This window comes from Leucopleurus acutus (assembly GCF_964270905.1).
Source record: "Leucopleurus acutus genome assembly, chromosome: 21".
NCBI lineage: Eukaryota > Metazoa > Chordata > Mammalia > Artiodactyla > Delphinidae > Leucopleurus > Leucopleurus acutus.
Window position 1 is genome coordinate 25,149,539 of NC_139163.1, and position 22,327 is coordinate 25,171,865.

The 22,327-nt window shown below is 38.3% G+C and overlaps 1 protein-coding gene across 8 annotated transcripts in view; it reads left to right on the forward strand.

The window, feature by feature from the left end:
• Positions 1 to 22,327, forward strand: part of NRG1 (neuregulin 1) — a gene marked incomplete at both ends in the record, with an annotated part of 1,012,685 nt that overhangs the window by 826,368 nt on the left and 163,990 nt on the right. For all 8 annotated transcript variants that reach the window (XM_082863833.1, XM_082863838.1, XM_082863839.1 and 5 more), the window contains one exon: positions 21,512 to 21,689. In XM_082863833.1, the coding sequence (XP_082719959.1) occupies positions 21,512 to 21,689 (178 nt within the window). The remainder of the gene's footprint in view (positions 1 to 21,511; positions 21,690 to 22,327) is intronic.

The following is a 22,327-nucleotide window of genomic DNA, read 5'->3' on the forward strand; positions in this document are numbered from 1 at the left end:
CACCATCCTCTGCTCTGTAGTTTTAGGAAATTTAGATTAGCTGCCATTATTTTCTTAGTAACCTTATATATTTTTAATATCAGGTCTTTCTCACGGGTTGCCGTCAGTTCTGTGTCATCTGTTTCATTCTTATTCCTCAGGATGTATCCAACCCAGCATGGTCTCTGGACCAATTTGCTGGCAGCATCAGCAAATTGTCTGGCCTCAACCCAGACCTCCTGAGTCAGAAACTCTGGGATGAGGCCTGGCGGTCTGTGTGTTAACAAGCCCTTCAGGAGATTTGATTCTGATGCCTACCAAAGTTTGAGAATCGTGCTTATGGGGGACCCTGTGCACTATAAAAGTTTGCATATCTGAATAAGTCAGAAGAGTTGTCTTAAAATAATATCCATATCTGAGAGACTACTATGATTATATAGTTTCAAGCAAACTGTCATGTGCAGGTGATGTCTAGTTAGTACAGGGAGTTTTTTTAAAAACCCAAAAGATGATAAACATGCGCATGAGTAATCCATCCAAGAGCCACTTGACACAGAAGCAAAGATGAAAGTCTTTGACGTAGAAAAAGGAGCCAAGCCTTTCACAGTACCTTACGGAAGTAATAAAATTATGTGTAAAGACCTTGTGTGTAAAGATGTGCTTTAACTGTGTGTGTGTGTGTGCATATGTGTGGGTGTGTGTGCGTGCATGTGTGTTTTTCATGGCTCACTTTAGCAATACTGTGGTTAAAGAAAGAGTGAGTATATCTAGGTCAATATTGCTTCAGTAGAAAACTATAATCTTATTGTTTTACTTTCTGTTTTCCCCTTTAAAAAAGAAAACCGTTTTTGGAAGAGCCATCATATTTGATATCTGCCAGAAAAATTATATGAAAACAGTTATTACTGCAGGTGAAGCACTTGTTCTTCCTTTTCTCATGTACTCTTTTCTATACTTCGATATTATAGTTCTCAGGTACATTTTCTTAAGAATTTCATAGTTCATCAGGAAGACAAGCTGGTGTCGAATTACTGATTTATTACAGGAAGTTTTTGCATTCATTTATTCAACAAATAAGTATTAACTATATATACCTAATAGTTCCTTGCATTGTGCTAGGTGCTGGGAATAAACAATGAATAGAATAGAAATGATCCTTACCCCAAAGGAGTAAGTACTTTATATTCTAATGATACTATAGAGAACTTTTTAACAAAACTCTTATACACATAAGTTCCAAGAAGAGTAAGTCTTGCTTTAAAAATTTTTGTGTTACCCACTACTTGAACTTCATGAGCTCATCAAAAAAAACAAAACAAAAACTGAAATGGGAATTTCTAAATAAGTATTTTGCTCCACTCTATTATTAAGGTTTTTAAGATGAATAAATCTCAACCAGAATATTTTCATATATAATATCATTGCTAATTAAATTTTCCAGTTAATTTAAGAATTAATCAGAAATCCCTGGATATCAACCCTTGGTTTGAAAGAAACCTTTCTTTAAGATAAAGTATCACATACGTAACTGAATTATTGATGATTTTGGGTCTTTCAGTAATCAGTGAGAAGGTGATTATGCTAATATGAATTATGATTATAAGGTTATCGGTAAAGGACAGGAGTGTAGGTGATTGATAGCAATGTCCATTGAGCTTGCGTTAATCTTTGAACCAAATCCCTAAGAAGTGCACATCCTTATTACATATGAGAGAAGGGTGTAGTTTATCAGTGAACATATGGGCAGTGCATATATAGATGTACACGTGAGCTATGCCTGGTTAAGTACTGGAAAAATCTATGGTGGGAAAGTTGGGTCAACTGGATTGAAGGTAGGATGAACTTGCAGTAGCCTTTGTGAATATTTTTATAGGCAATAAAATAAAACAAAACAATAAAAATAGTGGTCCTCATTAAAGACACAACAGTGACATGTACATCTGAAACTAGGAATAATGGATGCTGGACTCTATTATTAATTTCTATTTAGCATCCTTTACTCACTAGAACTATTTAGGATGTTGGTTCCTTTGCAGTTTGAGATGTCTATAAATTCGTTTTGCTCTGTTGTGAATGACGTGCACACGGGAGATGTTTAGCACCACCCCTCACTGAGGGTCTGGCCCTGTATCCAAGTAATCAGTGCCATCGTGATTTTACAGCACAGGTGAGGAGGTTTTGATTTCGAGATTCTGTCTTCAAGGTTTGGACTTGCGTCTTCTTCCTGCTTGGGTTCTGCCTCAGTGTTTCCCCACCTTCTCAGTTCAGCCTTCATATACAAGTCTTGGATTCCTTTGCCTTCAACAAGCCAACAGAGTTATTCAAAAGGAATAGGTAGGAATAAATTCCATGGTAATACAACTCACAGTTAGTAAATAATCGCATATGCATGATAATAATAGGTCTGTGTTTTAAATTACAAATATATAAATGCCCATAAAAATAAATACTGAGAAAATTCAGTCTCTGAACTATGTCTGATTCCAAAACCCATGTAATTTTTAAATGTAGTTCATTACCAGCCCTTTTTCTTTTACGTTCATCTTTATCTTCTATCTTTCCTATGTATTTTTTAAATTAATTTTTGTGTGTGTGTGTGGTACGCGGGCCTCTCACTGTTGTGGCCTCTCCCGCTGCGGAGCACAGCCTCCGGACGCGCAGGCTCAGCGGCCATGGCTCACAGGCCCAGCCACTCTTCCCGGATCGGGGCACGAACCCATGTCCCCTGCATCGGCAGGCGGACTCTAAACCACTGCGCCACCAGGGAAGCCCTTTAATTAATTTTTATTGGAGTATAGTTGCTTTACAATGTTGTGTAGTTTCTCCAGTACAACAAAACGAATCCGCTGTACATATACGTATATTCCCTCTTTTTTGGATTTCCTTACCATTTAGGTCACCACAGCGCATTAGAGTTCCCTGTCTTATATTCTTATGTTGCCTGCATTTTTTTTCTTGTCACTTACACTTTTATAAACTCAACTTTAGAAGCATAGCAAGACATTCAAATGGTTGCCTGCATTTTTAAAATATGTCTTTCGTCTGACTTCTTACCCAAAGTATTTCATCCCAATCCACTTCTATAATTCTCATTTCCTCCTTTCAAAGAGACAATTGCAACACATTTTAGAAATAATTACAACGTGTGACACACTTCCCGAGTCTTTCTAAAATCTATTTTCCTCAATTTCTCAATCTTCGGTTTTAAAGTCACTTACCTTTTTCCTGCTAATCCTCGTTATAAAAACTTAGCATAATTTTGTAAACAACGTAAATGATCTCAGAGCTCTCCCAGGAAGAAACTGGATGGAATGTCATGCAGACAGCATAAGCGAGGTACAGAGTCAAGTCTCTGAGATAAAGTTTAGAGAGCCTCCTAATACTGTTACTGTCCAAATTTGATTCATTAAGCCAAAAGTCCATTCTTTCTAAAATAATAATCCATTGTCACAATCCTGGAATAGTTCCTGCTTAACTACAATGTATTATTCCAACTTACATTTACGTCTTTCCCAGCCATCTTGATTATAGTTGAAAATCATTGACAGCCATCAGGGACATAATGGCATAACCTCTCAAATTTAAACAGAATAGAAGATTTTATAAATTACTAACAAAGTAATATCAGAATTTTCCTCTTTTGGGTAGATGCAGTTTTTCAGATTCTAAATGGGTGAGATATTTCATGATTATGTCTCCGGTTTTCTATTCTACAGACCTCATTTCCTGTCTCTGATAACTGTCCTCATCCAGGGGGCGCTTCTGTGAGTCAGGGTTTGGGTGAATCTGTCTTCCTCTTTTTCTAGGTAGGAAACCATCGTCAAAAAGAATCATATACACTAAATAACTATACACCAAATAAAGCATTACTTCACAAATTTCTAACATTTATTTTCTTACTTTGAAGTTGACTTCTCCACCATCCTTTTCTAATCTATTTATCCCATCCATAAATTGCAAGCATTTTTTTGTCCTGTACTAGGTAATGCCGGCACTTACTATAAGCGTATCATAGCCTCCTCAGCTTGTCTGGATGGGGAGCTTGTTTCTTTTGTATTCACAGATAGTATTTTGGAAATTCCACTCTGTATACTGAATTCATTCTTGGACCTCAAAACGTAGATCCCACATGGATTATTCCCATTCTGTAATCTGTCTTTATGGAACCAGCCAATTCCAATTGCTAGATGAAATTCTATAGATACCCTATGATGACTTACTGATGCTCTGTAACAGGAGTCTGCAAACATTTCTGTAAAGAGCCAACTTTGCAGTTTAGCGTGAAAGCAGCCATAGATGATTTACTAACAAATGCGTGTCTGTGTCCCAGTAAAACTTTATTTACAAAAACAGGTGGTGGGCAGGATTTGGCCTGAGGGCCACATTTTGCCTACCTCTGCTCTGTAATATCCCTTGAAAAGTTCTTGTCGTCTCAATATTCTGCCATAAAGATATATATATCCTTGCTATTTGTTCTGGAAGTCCTTATTCTGACTTTTTTTTTTGGTAACTGACATTGCTTATGTTCTCCAGCCTGTTCTGTCTTTTTACTAGGAACCTGTGTTCTCATCAGGCCTTCAAAAGGCTGTTGATCAATTTATTCCAATATAATCCTAAAAAAGAGTCTCAAATTCAGTAGTTGATCTGAGTATCCTTTATTTTAGACAGTTTATGCGACAAGTCCACCATCCACCTCTCCCGCATTTGTTCTCCTAATTACTGAACCTTGAATTCTGTTCAGGATGCCAGGCTGTTGTGAGAGAAACAGTTATGCTTCACCCTTAAAGGCATGGGGTTCTATGCTATTAGGGAAAACCAGGTGGCTCAGAAACAGAAGTGAACCCACAAATCTAAGGCCGGATGTAGAATAAAGCTAACTAGCAGATTATAAATCCTTCTCTTTGCTCCCCACCTAGGAACACTCCTTCCAACTACACCTTCTAATCTTTCCTCAGGTTTCACAGCTGACCTTTGTCTCAGTGTCCATACCGGTTGGGTCTACCTCTCTAAGGTGGAATCCATAACAGACATTGCTATCCTTCATGAAGACAGTTCTTTTCTGGTGACTTCCCCCTTTCCTAGGATGCAGTTTAGTTCAGTTGGTATTTAATTGCCCTTGTGGTTGGCCTACTTCTTCTTTCCCCTCTTTTCTTCTTTTGCGATTGCTTTATAGTCGACTCATTTCTAGTTCATTGGTTCTGCGTATTGCCTAATTTCTAGTTCAGAATTTCCCTTCAGGAAAGGACCTGGGATGGGCATGGGAGGAGGAGGAGAGGTGGTAGTAAAGTTGACTGATTTTTTTAGTGGACTGGATATAGGGTGTGAATTGATGAGAAAATGAAATTTTATATTTGCTCAACTGAGTGAATGTTTGTGACATTTTTTGCTTTTTTTTTTTTTTTTTTTTTACATCCAGCACCTAGCTTACTATTATTTTGGATATGAAGGGTTAGAACTTGAGCCGTGTAGGTAACTAAGCAGATGCCACCCATTATAGCACTTCCTATAAGAATGTAAAACTTCTCATAATTCACTTTTGTCTCTTTCTGTAAGATTCTGAATTTCTCCAGAAGGGAAATCAAACCTTATTTCTTTTGAATTTACCTAGGAAAATAAACGTTAAGCATTCCAAAAAAAGATGTCTTACTGGAAAGACTTAGTGGAGTGGGCATTAACTCTGTAAATGCTGAGCAACTTTTGGACAGAACTGCTTCCTCAGAGCATTGTCATATTTCTGAAAATATTGTGCCCAGATCACCCATATCAGAATCATCTGAGGTGCTTTTCGAAAGAACACATTCTTGGGCTTTTCTCTGACTCTAGTGCATCAGTCTTCTGATGGCGGTCTATGAATATTTCCTATTTGTTTTGATAAACTTGCCCAGGTGACTTGTATGTACACAAGGTTTGAGAACCTCTGGCTGGGTGGAAGACAGTCTGCCAGACCATTGACAGATCCCTGTCCTACTTACAGATATTTCTGCTGAAACTCCACGTTTGCATTCCTGAAAAAAGTCCTCATTTTACAAAATCGTAAGCTAAAAATATCGGGGCTTCTGGGAAAAGTAGGTCTGGGTGAAGAGAAGTGAAAACGTATGGAGCTGTAATTGGAGCACTAACAAGAAAGTACAGTTACAACTCCGGTGATACTTGTTCTTCACAACTTAGTCGAATCTTTATATCCTTAAACCTTGAGACTGGTACCTATTTTGCAGGCGTTGGTTCTTGTGGGCATTCTCTTCTAGCAAAGATCAGTATTAACTTCTTTATCAATTTTTTTTAAAGACTGGTTCATGCCATCATTATAGCACTTCTTACAAAAAGGGGGAAATATCTTTGTACCTTTTTCATCTGTACCATCAGCTCTTCCATTTAGCTTTACATAGTGGAAAATGTAGTGATCCTTGAAGCCACTGAACTAGCTACAACTTGCAATGCACATCTGGAGGATATTAGCTTTTTTTTCATAAGATCTTCATGTCTTACCATGGCTATCTCTTTAATCAGAAGAAAGCTTGTCCCTTAGTGCTTTCAATCAATAATGTGCTGGTATCATGCCCCTACTTAGGACCTACTTATTAATACATTAAAACATGCTATGGCAGAACCACTATAGAAATTTTGCTTCCTCTCTATTTTTTGTCACCATTGTTATGGTAAAATTCTTAAAGTTTGATTTCTCACAGTTACTTTCTAATGGTTAAATCAAAGAAGTCAACTGCATTGCTGGTGGATTTTTGTCAGAAAGTGTTGATACTAAAGATGATTTAGGAATGGCTTTCATGACCTGTCTAAAAGCTTGATTTAGGCTATGTTCTTATCTGTCAGATTTCTATAGCTGTTAACTTATGTCAGGATGATTTTCCCCCTTTTACAGATAGATCATTGTTCAACAGAATCACTGCACACTTTTGGTCCCATTACACAATTTTCCCTCGTGTTATGTAAGATATTTGCGGTATACCAAAGTCATGCAAGAAATAACTTTCTTTAGAAACAGAAATTATGGCCTAAAGCTAAGATATATGATTCCCAAGTGGTGGGCTTCTTCATATATCAACCCAGAAGTGAATGTAATGTTTAATCTGTAAAGTCTTTGTCTGAAGATTTGTTTTACATTTTTGTTTATTAAAATCCCTAAATGATGTTTTCCAGAAATCAAGAAAAAAATTACTACTACTTAAATAGTAAAGTTACTCAAAAAATGATCTATTTTATTTTGTTACCTTAACTGTCAAATTTAAGCACATTTCTACCAATATGTAGGTTTGGGTTCTTGAGAACCTTGGAAAATTTCATAGAAGTCCTTTCTTCTCTTTTTTGGTGGTGTGACAATACTGTTGCCATTGGGATGGTAGTGTTCATAAATCATGTTTAAATATAAAAATTAGGTTGGTGACTCTCAGCTCATAAATTCCTGAAACACAGTGTACAAAAAGGAGAAAAAAACGATCTCCCTGACTCACTTTGGAGCTTAATAGCATTGAAAGATGATCCAACCTCTTGTTTTTATGAACAGGAAGCTGAGTCCCGAGAGAGAGAACGATGGTCTTGGCCACGATTGGTTGGGGTCAGTCTCTGGGGCTGAACTTGGTTCCTGAACTCCTAAATGGTTTCCAACCTCTGTTCCCTGGGGTCTGTGATTCCTTCAGTGTGGATCCTCTCTCGGCCCCTGAGAGGAGGCTATGAAAGGTGAAGTGATGCATAGCTAGTAGTTCTACTAACCCTGATATATCAATTTTTATACACGAACATCCTATATACCATTTCATGAGATAGAGTTGCACCGTTCTTAATATTGGAAAATCAACAGAATCGATTTCTCTCTGGGAATTGTATTAGTTTCCTATGGCTGCTGTAACTAATTACCGTGAACTTAGAGGCTTAAAACAACGCATTTATTATCTTGAAGTCCTATAGGTTAGAATTCCGAGACAGGTCTCACTGGGCTAAAAATCACAGTGTTGGCAGGGCTGCACTCCCTTCTGGAAGCTCTAGGAGGAAATCCGTTTTCTTGGCATTCCCAGCTTCTAGAGGCTGCCTGCATTCCTTGGCTCAGGGCCCCTTCCCCTGACTCGAGAGCCAGCAGCATTACGTCTCTGACCATTCTTCTACCGGCTACACCAGGGAGAGATTATTTGCTCTTAAGGATTCACGTGACTAGATTGGGTGAACCAGCTGATACAGCATCATCTCCCCACATCAAGGTCCTCACCCTGATCCCATCTGCAGAGTCCCTCTTGCCATACAAGGCAACATACTCACAGGTTCTAGGAATTAGGATTGAGACATCTTTGGGAGCCATTACTCCATCTGCCAGAGGAATGAATGTGCTTTCACTGGTCTTAGCTCTAAGTGAGCAGTCACTTTAAAAACTTTATGTTAATTTAGAAAGCTTTATAAACTGCTGAAATGTATTGAAGGCTTTAGTAAAGATATAATAAGAATTGCTACCAACATTTATTGAGTGCTTGCACTGGGACACATACTGCTCAGTGCTTAAATTGCATGATCTTTTTAAATCCTTTTAACAGCCCTATGAGGTAGATTCTACTGTAATCTCATTTTAAATTTTAGGAAACTGGGGTCTAGAGAATTTGAAGAATTTTTCCCAAGGTTGCACAACTAGTATATGGCAGAGTGGGATTTGAATTTAGGTCTGTCTGACTCAGCCTTTTAACCAGGAAACTTCACAACTTATATTGAGTTGTATAATAGTAAAAGTGTAATGCAGTATAATGAAATATTGAGAATATAATTTATGCAGAGGAAGCCTCCTTAATAGAGTTGTTTTTAATATGAAAAATAACTTGCTACCATGAATAAAAGCTTTCAAAATGCCATTTTACCAATTGAGCAGTGTTTAACTGATTAATATTAGTTGGTTATAAATAAGATTTAGGGATCAATTCTCAGTCTCAATTTAAATACAAAAGAAAGCTATATTGCATGACTAAGTGGAAACTATACAGCTACCTCAACAATTTTTTAGTGCTCTTAGAGTTAAAGATAAAGAATTTATTTTACAAGTCATATAACAGTCTAAATGATTAATAGGCTCTCCCTCTACGCCTGTCCCTACCCCAAGATGTAAGCTCCAAGGAGAGCAGGGATCTTGTTTTTCTTGTTCAAGTCTGTATCTTGAGTACTTAAAACAGTAGTATCCATTCAATAGACATTCAATAATATTTGTTGAAAGAATGGAAATCGAGAAATATCTAAGAGAATAAAGCTGGTTATCTCTATGAATGAGCCAGTATCTCGATACCAGTTGGATTTCAGAAGATCTTTTCAATATGGAATATTCTAATATGTTTGACTAAGAAAAGACCATGTAATACATTCATATCATATGAGTAGGAAAGGTACATGATAACCCTGATAAAGCCAGTGTGTTTTTGCATAAATCTTGTGCATTAGAGAGAAACAAGTGGCTCATTTGATATGGAGTATTTGACTCCCAGACTGACTTTATTACTTTATTCATTCTCCTATTCAGCAAGTATTATTGGGCACTGTGCTAGTTACTAGGATAAAAGCTGAATTAAAAGAAAAAAGCCCCTGACTTAAAGGAGCCTTCTGTCTCCTGGGTGAAACAAATGCCTATAAAGATAAAATGCATTGTACTAAATGGAATAATAATGGCTTTATGGGAACACAGAAGAGGGACACTTAACTTACTATACAAAAAATACATGAATTGGGCTGGTCATCTTGAGTATGTTTTGGGGAAGGGATAATTTAGATTCACTGGGGAATTGCAAAGATAGGACAGAGTTCCCATATACCCTTCCTCCAGCTTCCCGTTCCCTTGATATATTGATCAAAACTGAAAATTAACATTGGTATAATGCTATTAGCTGAACTATAGACCTTATTCAGATTTTGCCATCTTGAGTATAACCTTTCATGCTGAAATAAAATCGCGTATGATGGTGCTTCTTTTCCTTTTTTATTCCAATGCTACCTGCTTCATGCTTGCAGGGCTTTCCATGCATTGTAGTACTCTTCTATGAATCTAAAATTTTTATGACTTTAAAGACCCATTGTTTTCCTTTCTTGGCCTTCCTTGTATCAGTCTTGAGGCTTGTAGAATGTTTAGTCTATTCCTTTACACTGGCAGCACTTCCCTTTGAACATTTTAGTGACCCTTCTTGATAGTTTCCAGCTGCTTTTTTTTTTTTTTTAGTCTTGAGGAGTGACCACAGCTATATGCAGTTTTTCAGCTGTTAATTACGTGATTTGGTGTCATTTGGATATATATGAGCTAACCTTTTTTGACTTTTCAGATGATCTATAGATAATGACAGTCCAGTCGGCACTAAAAATGAAAACACAATTTTTTTAAAGATGCAAAATGCTTGCACCACCATTTTTTTGTTTTTGTTTTTGTTTTGCGATACGCGGGCCTCTCACCGCTGTGGCCCCTCCCTCTGCGGAGCACAGGCTCCGGACGCGCAGGCTCAGCGGCCATGGCTCACGGGCCCAGCCGCTCCGCGGCACGTGGGACCCTCCCGGACCAGAGCACGAACCCGTGTCCCCGGCATCGGCAGGCGGACTGTCAACCACTGCGCCACCAGGGAAGCCCAGCACCACCATTTTTAATTAGACTTTTCCAGCTTTGTGAAATAGGTAAGGCAGATCTAGTCCCCCTCACCCCTTTTTATGGATAAGATTATTGAGGTTCACAGTGCCTCTTTGGTCCCACAGACCGAACAAGCATTAGATCCTGGGTCTGCAAACTCCTGATTCTTACTGTTCATAGAGACTATGAAAAGCTATAGGTGGAAGCACAGAATGTTATGTGTGGAGTTTAGTCAGTTAAATCCATGGACTAGAAACCATTAGCAAAGGAGCCAATTAAACTTCTTTCTACATAAAAACAAACAAAATGAGATATTTCTAGTGGCGCGCCAGTGTCCCTGTGGAGGAAATGAAAGGCAAATGTTGACATGCTAAGTAAGCTTCATTTAGGTTTCTTTTGTGCCATGTTTGTGAATCTTTGTGCTGAGAAAATTTGATTGCAATTTGAGAACCAATGGATTATCTCAGAGTGTACAGGAAGCAGCTTGTACTTTTAAGAGATGCTTTAGTGAACTTTCAAGAGATGCTTTAGTGAACTAATTTTTTATGTCAAATAAGGGAAACTGTGAATTCGAAGTCTTCCTTATTGTGATTGTGTGTGTGTGTGTTGTCTGAAACCAGACTCCTTTGGCTCTGATCTTATAGTTTGGCTTCCAAGGACTGTGCGGGAAAACATCACAGCCTTGTAGCTCTGTTATATAGGTCACAGGATTATATTGCTTTAGATGATCAATGATGTAGCACAGATTTTCTTACTGTAAACAATCTGTTTATTTGACTCTGGTCATTTTCTGCCTCTTCGACAAATTTGTGACGCTGGGAACGCTAAGATAAGAAACTTGCCTTTCTTAGTCTTTCCTGTGGGGTAGCAGTAAAATGATAAGGATTGTTAGTTGTTAGGTTGTCGGTGGACCAGCTTAAAAATGCAAAGAGCTACACAAGCTTTAAAGATCCCCCAAAAGTCAAACTTGGGCCCTACTTAAGGAGGGATTGCAGAGCTGGTTAATTAAGTATAGTAGGCGAAACAAAGACAGATTTAACTTTGATCTGGTTGGCCTCAGTGAACTGAGCAGCCTCCCTTCAATCCTGGCATGCACTTTTGAAGTGTCATTCAGTTTAATAAGTTATCTGTGAATAAAGTAGAAAAATAAGGAACATGGTTACCAGAAAAGTTGACCTGCCTAAATAACAAAGAAAGACACTTTTGAGGTCCCGAAAGGAAACACGTTTATTTCATGATTAGCTCTGCTAGAGTGTTTTCTTCTTCACAGGAGACGTAGGTTTTAAGTGGCTATGTGAAAAGTAGATGATGGGGTACTAATACTGGTATAAATTAGGGATTTGTTCAAAAGCAGTGCTTTACGTTTTATGCAGTGCTTAGAAGTTTTCCCACAGCTGTTATTGTTTAAAACTAGTTATAATCAAGTGTTAACTAACTCATCTGGGAATTTCATTCCAGTACAGAACATCGAAATAAGGTCCTTCTCTCAAAGGAAGAAAGAGAATTTTAGTGACATCAGTTAATTAAATGATTGTAATTCCCTTTGAACAAAGAAATAATGGTCACAGACACATATTATTAACACATCAAGGTCATGCTAATGTCCTAAATTTACTTAAGTCATGAACACATCAGAAGAGAAGAGCCCCGTTACCATAGGAAAATAAATAAATAGAATATCAAACATTCAGTAACTGGGTATTTATCCAGGTCTCTCTTTAAGTGACATATTGGCAGTGAATATGGAAGGTATGGATAGCAAATGAAGGGGAAAGATAAACCCTGCTTTCTGACAGCAGAAAAGATCAAATTTATAAACTTATGTCAAATGAAATTTGCTACACGTCAATTAGGTCAAACTCTAATGGATCCATTTTAACCCTGTGTATTGATGGCCTTAAGTGAAGCTTGCAGAACAGCTTCTCTGTGTCCCTAAGTGAGATGTCCTTATAATTGGGGACAGCTGTGCTGACAGCATTAATTAGGCAGGCCTGTTGAACACTTACCTTAAAGCTGCCAGCAGCGGTGCCGTGATTGACTCCAGCTTCTCGGCGATCTGCCTTTACACCTGGAAAGAACATCAATAATCTCTTAAGGCCCTCTTGTTGCCGTGTCCCCACGTGGGAGCTATTGCATTTCAGTGAACGCTGGAGTGATATACAGTCCACCCCTGTGGCATTTGGTGGATGACAATCACACAGTTCAAAAAACAGTTTTTTTGTGTAATACCAATTTCAAGTATTCTGTATTGTTTTTTTTTAACATCTTTATTGGAGTATAATTGCTTCACAATGGTATGCTAGCTTCTGCTCTATAACAGAGTGAATCAGCTGTACATATACATGTATTTCCCCATAAATCATCAAAGTAGCTTAGAAGAGTCAGCCATTTTCATATCAACTTTCTCTCCCAGACTATTTTTTGCACTTGGAATATGCAGAAATGATCTGTCCTATGGTGTATGCCAGGTGTTATCAGGGAAATATGGACACTGTTAACATAGCGATAAATTAAATCTTACGTTTGACATATAAACGTATCCAACAGAGCAAATTATTCAGTTGATTGCCTAGGAGTTAAGAGCAGGAGCTCTGGAGTCAGACTTCCAGGGTCCAGATACTGACACCACAATATGCAAGCTGTGTGATTGTGGGAAGTTGCTTTACTTCTCTGTCTCTGTCTTGCTATCTGTAAATTGGGAATAATACATAATAATACATATCTCCTGGAATTGTTACAGAACCTAAAAGAGTTAATGGACATGACATTCTTAGAGCAGTGTCTGGTACATGGTAAGTACTCAACCATTGTTAGCTGTTATTGGGAGTTTATTGCTGAAAGTACTAAGAGAACCTTATTTTAACTTCATCTCGTAGGTTTTGGGACCACTATTGTAGTAGTTTTATAATTTTATCCTTGACCCTCAACCTATGAAATAACTGGGTCAGGCACTACAGAACTGTATAGAGGAAGATTGCTAATTTCAACAAACATAATATCAATTTCTCAGGCTGAAAAATTCTCTTACCTAGTAAATCTGCGCTCATTTCCCTTGTGGAATTGTACAGTGTTGTGTCTCGCAGACACATGTGGAGAGGTGATCTAGTTGACGTAGCTTATTATAAGACACATAAAATTACCATAGTGACTATGAAATGGAATAATCATTCTAGATCTTTAGTCTGCTGTCCTCCTTCCCTTTTGCTTATCTCCACCTAAACTGTGCAGAATCATCCTTCTGGAGGGAAAAGTCCTGGGTTTAAATCCTGGTCTGCACCTTGCCAGCCTTGTGACCTTGAACAAGTGCCTGGATAACCCCCCATATCCTCGCCTATAAAACAGAAAGAATAATTATCCATCCTACAAGAAATACACACAAGGACAAGGGAAGAGGGAATTTGACACAAATGGGATATGCATTGATCGTAAATAACTTCAGAGTTAAGGGAACAAATTTAGACCTCATAGACTGGGATCAGTCGATGAAGAGAATCGATCAACTTTGATTTGAAGGCAAAAGAGATAATATCAAAATATGTCTGCTTCTCCTGCTGAAATGGAAGAACAGCCTGGCTTCTGTGGGAGACTCTGAGATCAGGTACATTAAAGGAGATGGAGAGGAACACAGTTCAAGGACCAGCATCTTAACTGAGGCAGGAATCGAGTAGAGAACACTCTAACAGTGATGACCAGATAGGAGGATACAAAAATTGCAAAGTAAAGGCAGTACTGCTTATCGGGCAATTTTCCAGTTAAATTTACATTTCCTACCTATTAGCATCACATGGCAGAGACTGTTAAGAGTCCTAATTCAGTGGAATGCATAAAAACAAAAAATAACATCACTGGGGCCCTTTGATCTCAAATTTAAAAAGTCTTTTGAGAAGGTGGGTGTGGACTTTGGAATAATGTTTGGACTGGGTCTCTTCTTTATCAGTATCTTCTAGATCCTTCCTGCTACTTATTTTTTCAGCAAACACTTAAGGTCTTACTTTGCGCTAGGTCCCTGAGATCCTATATATCTTCCACCTGATACCTTTAGACATTTGGATGTTTGGATATAGTGCCAATCAAAATGGACACACCACTACCACCACCATCAAAAGCCTCAGCTTCCAAATAGGGACTGTGACCGCCTACTAATGACTGCTCTTACCTGACCCCCTTTGATTGGGTAGGGATAAATTCCTTAAATGGTTCTCTTTTGTACATGTGCCTCTTCAGTGCAGCCCGTTGGGTATGGTGTTTAGCTGTAGAATGTGATAAGTCATTTTCTATGACCTTAGAATAAGCATAGTTTTTGACTAGCCTGGTTGTGGCTCATCCCCTAGAAATGAGCATTCAAAAGAATCCTACTGTTCAGTCAACTTGTAGCAGTGAACTGTGGGAAGGGAAACTTTGAGCTTGTCCATGTGTGAAAATCCCCATCAGTGGAGACTGAAATGTTTGGGAAATCGAGGTTAACACTAGTAAGATGCCAACTTTGGCTGTAGAGGTACTACCGTTGTGAATAATAGAAGTAAAATGCTGAATATCACCCCTGGTTTTATTGTTTTCTGTTGTATAATGACACCTTCCATGCAGGTGTTAAGAGGGTTGTTCAAAATGCTCGTAAAGGTGTTATTCAGTAGTTCACACATTCTTGTATAAGGAGTTGGACATGGAACTGCTAAAATGGTATTTCTAGGTCCAACGATCTTCACTATACTTTGAAGCCTATTCTCAATGTGTTGACTGGCTTAGTTTGCTGCCAATATTAGGGAGTCAGCTTGAGAATACTTTATAATAAATCCCGGAACTTTATAGTGACTTTCTCACAAGTGGAGGCACCTACGTGCTTTTATCTCATTCTCCAGATATCCTTGCTGAATACACAGGGACACGTGGTAGTTTCCCATTTAAGCTTACGGGGAACTCTAGTTAACCGGAGTTAGGAACAGTCTATCTGAAGGATGATTCGGCTGGACATAGGCCAGCGTGAGCAGCAGGTCACCACATGTGGCCACAAACAGTGACCTGTGGGACGGTCCTTAACATAGCTTAAGAGCACACACTGCCCCAGTAGCAGTAGTTTTAATCCTAGGTGTATTGGGAAATACCATTGCCACTAGAACTCAATTGAAACCTGATAAGATAAGTTTTCCCTTTTATGGTCAAATTTGTGAGTGCAGCCCGGAAGAGACGACCAGATGGCAAAGCCTAAACTTTATCTACTCTCTTCATTGTGACCAAAATCCTCTCGAGAAAGGAGTTTTAGAGACTTCCGTCCCTAATTTACCTTTAACATGACTATAAAAAAGAAAGGACATCCTTCTGCGTTGAGGACCGATTCATGATCTTTGTGGGACTTTTATCAACTAACGCAGTTGCCGGTCACCAGTTTTCACCGTGAGATCTGCACGTGTGCGGTATCAGGCTTTTAAATGGCTTTATGCAGGGAAGACTTCACTGGGGTCGTAGCTGAAAGCTCGCGGTTATTTGATAATATTTTGCAGGTTTCCTGTTTAGTTTGTTCAGGGTGTTGAGGCTCTTCAGATTAACTGCACAGACACGGAGAGTTATAACGTGAGCTAGCTTTGCAGTGTCAGCACCTTCAAAGAACAGAAATAATTTATCTAGTGTCCCATGCTATCGGCATGTCTCAGCAGCATACACATGCTAAAATTTGTTTCCTGTTCTTAACAATACGGTACAATATTTGATATGGCAGTGCTGAACCTATTAAAAAAAGAATAAGTGCCCAGGAGACAAGTAAAACAAGAGGACTGCTTAGGTGAATGGTTCTTCTTACATATTTATTTCACCTTTATTACAAATATTTATTCACACATGAAAGTATTGGAATAAATGAGCCTAGTGCCTTCGATTTTTGTGTGCTGAGCATGTAAAATAATTTTTTTGGATTACTGCCACAATTTTTTTTAAAGCCCTTTGAAACACTTAAAACCTGTGAAAAGGAGTGCCGGTAACACACGTGGCATTGCTCTGAGCGTTTTTGAGTTTCTATTTTTATAGGCTGCTCCTTTTTGCACTTTACTGTCTGTCTTTGTTGATACATTTCTAAGGGTGTGGATATATTCATATTATTGTCAGGCAGGTTTGAAATAGATTTAGGCAAAGACTGCTTAAAACTTGCTCTATCATTAAATTGTTTCAGGATGTGGAAATGCTGCTTCTGCAGAATCACAATGAAAGCAGAATTATGAACTGTGGTAGACCAAATACAATTAAATCATTCCAAAGATGCTCAGACCACTTACTGCACTGGAAGCATTAACTTAGCATTGTGTTTGCCTTCAACCAATTTTTAATTAACAGACTATTTACTCTTAAACAAGAATTGAAAGGCACGTACATTTTTTTTGCAGTTTTAAAATCCAAGTGAAAAATTTTGGCAGTTTTAAACTCCAAGTACTCACTTTAAAAAATTGCCCCAAGGTTTAGAAACTACCCCTGGTCTTATAAAGTTATACCTGAGTGTTAGAAAGTACTTGGTGGCGTAATTTTTTTTTTTTTTTTTTTTTTGCGGTACGCGGGCCTCTCATTGTTGTGGCCTCTCCCGTTGCGGAGCACAGGCTCCGGACGCGCAGGCTCAGCGGCCACGGCTCACGGGCCCAGCCGCTCCGCAGCATGTGGGATCTTCCCAGACCGGGGCACGAACCCGCGTCCCCTGCATCAGCAGGCGGACTCCCAACCACTGCGCCACCAGGGAAGCCCTGTGGCGTACTTTTTCAGTGAAATAAATGAGATTATTTCATGCGAGTAAACCGTATATGTGAGAAACATACATACTTCTAAAATGTATTCTAGTAACATACAGTTATTATTCTGTAATATAATTGAAGAAAATTTACTCTATTGAAAATTGTCTCACTATGAATAGAGGAGAAAAAACACACAGACCATATGTGCCCAATATTAGTTTGTATTTTTATCAAGTCTGTGAAATATCCAGGGCTATTCTGTTAGGATGGCTATATGAGAGGACAAAGAAGAATTTATGTTGTTGCCCAGTCTATAGGATGCTTGCATTTGGGCTTCACCTGGAGTGAGTGAGGAATTTTTATGGTACTTTTCTAGAAGGTACCACTGACCTCAGAACACCCATGAGCCAACAGTGAGTCGCGTAGCTGGGTTGGTGGGTCACAGATTTGTTTCTCCATTTACGGAGAATTTTGAGTTAACACCTTAAAACAGCTGTTCTCTGAAAAGCTGGGTATCCTCGTGTCATAGGTGATTTCCCCTGAAGACATGCAGGGACATTATGACGAGTGGACTTCTAAGGAGGCAAAGTCAGAGTAGCCGGGAGCTTCTGCGCTTGTGACAGCCTTGAGACTGCATGCATGAGAGAAACTCAGGCTAGTCAACAGAGGTATATCCGAATCCCAAACATCAAGAAATGTTTATACAGTAGGGTCAGCTTAAGGAGTGGATATTTTAGTTAAGAAAGACCTTGTATCTGAAGGTCTGTGCCTCGTTACGTCATAGATCATCTCTTAAGGCCCCAAAAAATCTACTGGTCTTTGCACATGAACCCCCAAAGGAAAGGATGGATGTGTTGATCTGCCAGATGAGTGATTATTTTCCTCGCCCCAAAGGACCTAGTGGGGTTGGAGCCCCAAAGTCATGGTTATCAGGTTGAACATATGAGGATTTCAGTGCCATACCGCTCACAGAATTTAAATGGAGGATATAGTCTTAAGAGCTACATTTGTAAATTATAGCACAAGTATTCCCAAGAATCTCCATGACTGCAAACTTAGCCAAGACTTTAAAAGAACTTAATGAAATCCTGAGGCCTTTTTCAATGGCAGAAAGACCACACGGAAAAGGCAGAAAAACTAAGAGACACCACGACTCCTTTTTTCCTTTCTTCCTTCCTTCCTTCCTTCCTTCCTTCCTTCCTTCCTTCCTTCCTTCCTTCCTTCCTTCCTTCCTTCCTTCCTTCCTTTATGCATGCATTTCCTTGTTTGCTGAATCATGTGAAATTTAGTTGTAGACATGATGACATTTCACCCCTAAATACTTCAGCAGATACTGCCTGAGAACAAGGACATTTCTTCTGCATGACCACAATGCAATTATCACACTTGAGAAATTTAATTTTGTTACAATACCTTCATTCAGATTTCCCCGATAGTCCCAATAATGTTCCTTATAACTATTTTTCCCCTAAACCAAGGTCCAATCAATCGCTACACATTGCATTTATTTGCCAAAGTTTCCTTTAATCTAGATCAGTTTCACAGTCTTTTATCATTCATGACATTGGCATTCCTGAAGCCTAGACCAGTTGTTTTGTAGAATATCCCTCAAGTTGAATTTGTCCGATTGTTTCCTCACATTTGAAATCAAGACTCTTAATAAATAAATAAATGAAGACAGGAGGGTAAAGGGAAGGAGAGGTGAGAGAAAGGGAGGGGGGAACAGAATAAGAGAAAAGAAAGTAAAAAGAGATGCAAACAAATTGCGTGAAGATTTCAAACCAGAAAACCATATCCAGTAGATTTGTATTCAGGCTGTATTGATAAGCAAATGAATGGAGTGGTGAGTGAGGGAACATGGTACTTATTGAGAGGTAAGGATATCTGAAATACTGTGTTTAGAACATTTTGCATAGAGACAAGGGAAGAAACCTTGAGAGTTCGGGTTGTGTGCCAAGTTAAACACAAAATGAAGTGAAAACAACAAAAAAATTCAAACTAGTTCTTTTAATCTGTACCTTGAAAAAATGAGGTGTTTTATTTTTCTTAATATACGTAAATATATACGTAAACCAGTTTTTGGTGCCATTTAACGCCAGAAGATTTGTTTCTTTAAAACCCTTCACCAGGTTTACAAAATTGAAACTGATCTTAAGGCGTTAATAGGAATATACAAATACTATTCCAGATACATGAGAATTTAGTGTTTTTTAAAACCTCCGAAACAGAGATTCACAGACCGTATCTTAAAAGGAAGACTCCTAGAAAAGCTCTTCAGGAAGTAAATCTTATCTTCAAGCTGTCAGAAAAAAAAAAAAGGGAAAATCATCAGGTATCAAAGGCTAAGAACAGCTGAAATACGTTTCCTAACTCGCTGCTGTGTCTCCATGTTTGGTGCCTGCTTCTCCGCCGCCTCTCCAAATAAGTAAAAAGAGGGACACATAATTGTAGGAATACTGCAGAGAAGCCACACGTTCAAATAGTTTTTGCTGTACTTTACTGGGAAATTTATATGCTCATTCCTGACATTTGGGGAGGATTTTCCTGGTAAGGGCAGACTTGTAGAAAAACAAAACTACCCGGGGTAGGAAAGGTACTCCATCTCCTGTTGGTGTCTAACGTGGCTCTGACTGCTGTCCTTGGAGTCTTGAGGCTATACGCAGTGAATTTGCTCACTGGATCCAGGAGGTGCAGTCTCCTTTGGTGGGTTTGAGGAATTAACTTCCCATTAAGGCTTGAACTGGGGCAGAAGTAGACTTTGTAGTTGGCTTTTCTAAGACTCAGTGGAAACAGAGATGTTGAGATCTCAGGTTCTGCTGTGTTGATTAGTACGTGAAATTTGGTGTGCAGAGGAGAATCCATTTGTTATGCTTTTATTTTTTAAACTGTTTTATTACAAAAATAATCAGACATACTGTATAGAAATGTACAACAAATCCCTGTTTCTACCTATTGCCTAACTTCTACAATGATCAGCTTCTTGGGAAAGTTTTTTCCTTTTTATGCCTACCCATTCCCCGCTACCATTTCATGTTGAAGTAAATCTCAGATATTATAACATTTTATCCATAAATATTTCAGTAGAGAATAGATATTCTTTGAAGCAGTCTTGCTTAAAGTAGGAGTGGTATATGTGTTTAATGTAAAGTGTCCTACAAATTAATATACAATTGAAGTGCTCCCAGGCTCTGTTGAGAAGGTTTAGAAGGGTGAAATCCAATCAAACTGATAATTTGACGGGAGTGTGGTGGCCTTCTTGAATGGTCATTCTTCGTTTGTGGAACAGTAACTGTAGGTGCAGTAAAAGAGTGATGTCACCAAAGAATTTCTGTCTTGAAGAAATGAGCGTTGTTAAGATTTATGAGTCCTCTTTGTTCTTTGGGCTGGTGATAGGATAGTCTGACTCTCCAGAATGTTATAACCATGGACAAGAGATACTTACCTGTCTTTGAAAATAAACTTTCCATTTAAAAAATGGGTATGGCACCTGCTGTACCTATTCACAGAACTGTGATGAAGATAAATTGTCATCTGGGATATGAATGTGCTTTAGAAATAATGGCCCAGTCACATATTCTTTTTTAGCATAGGATTTTGATTCTTTGAAATGACCAGTGTTCAGGATTTTTAATGGTATCAGAGAATGTAAAGATTGAGGAAATTACTATCTTGAAAAAATATATATATATATAAAATATATGTATGTATAAATTTGAGGAATTTTTTAAAGAATGATTTTTTATTGGAGTAGAGTTGATGTACAATATTATATGTTACAGGTGTACAATATAGTGATTCAGTTTTGAAGGTTATACTCCATTTATAGTTAATATAAAATATTGGCTATATTCCCTGTGTTGTACAATATATTCTTGTAGCTTATCTTCTACATAGTAGTTTGTACCTTTTAATCCCCCATGCGTATATTGCCCGTCTCTGCTTCCCTCTCCCCACTGGTAACCACTAGTTTGTTCTCTATATCTGTGAGTGTGTTTTAAAGAGTAATTTCATTACCTAAGTTCTCTTTTCTTTTTCCCCCTGAATATATTTCATGTGAGCATTTTATTCTCCTCTAAGTTGAGATCCATTTTGGTTGACACCCCCCCGCCCCTTTTTCTTTTCTCTCTCAATTAGTAAAGGCTTTGGGAATGGTTTCTTGATCAAGCTTACCAAAATTAGTATGTTTCTCTTGGAAAGATTACCAGGTGATCGGAACTTTTTTTCCTTCTCTTTTCTTTTTTAGCCTTGCCTCCCCGATTGAAAGAGATGAAAAGTCAGGAGTCTGCAGCAGGTTCAAAACTCGTGCTTCGGTGCGAGACCAGTTCTGAATACTCCTCTCTCAAATTCAGATGGTTCAAGAATGGGAATGAATTAAACCGAAAGAACAAACCACAAAACATCAAGATACAAAAAAGGCCAGGGTAAGTATCATGCATATCACAGCAGGGGCCATGCCTAGCAATACAATGATATAAAATATAAAAATTACAAACAGCCTAGCAAATAAGTACGCCATCAAAAAACACGATATATAATAAGTGAAAAGATTTTTCATTATATGGTGGCCAGAAATTGTGTCATTATATAGGAAAGAATTTAAAGTTTCTGATTCTTACAACTTCTGGACGAAGAAAGGAAAGGATAGATGTGGAAAGAACTGTAGGGTGTGGGTGGAAATAGAAGGGATGAGCGAAAGTAGTATTAATAGCAGCTGTTGTAACACTAAGTAATAGGTGGGATCCTAAAATCCCATCTAGAGCACCAGTGCCTTGCACAATCAAAATCCTGACTTTGTTATAAAGATCAATAAATACCGAGATTTATGGAAAGACTTAGAATGTAATCAGTCGCTTTTGAACTATTTTCAGGTAAAAGTTTAGTACATAAAATACCTAATAAGAATGTTTGACTGACAATTCTATTCAACTATATCACCATCAGAGCAGATTAAAACATCCAGTAATCCTGGGTAGCAAGAATCTTAAATTTTCCTGCCCTCCTTGAGGAGATCCATATTTGGAAACGCTTCATGTGATTCCCTATAGCATCTTGGTAGGTA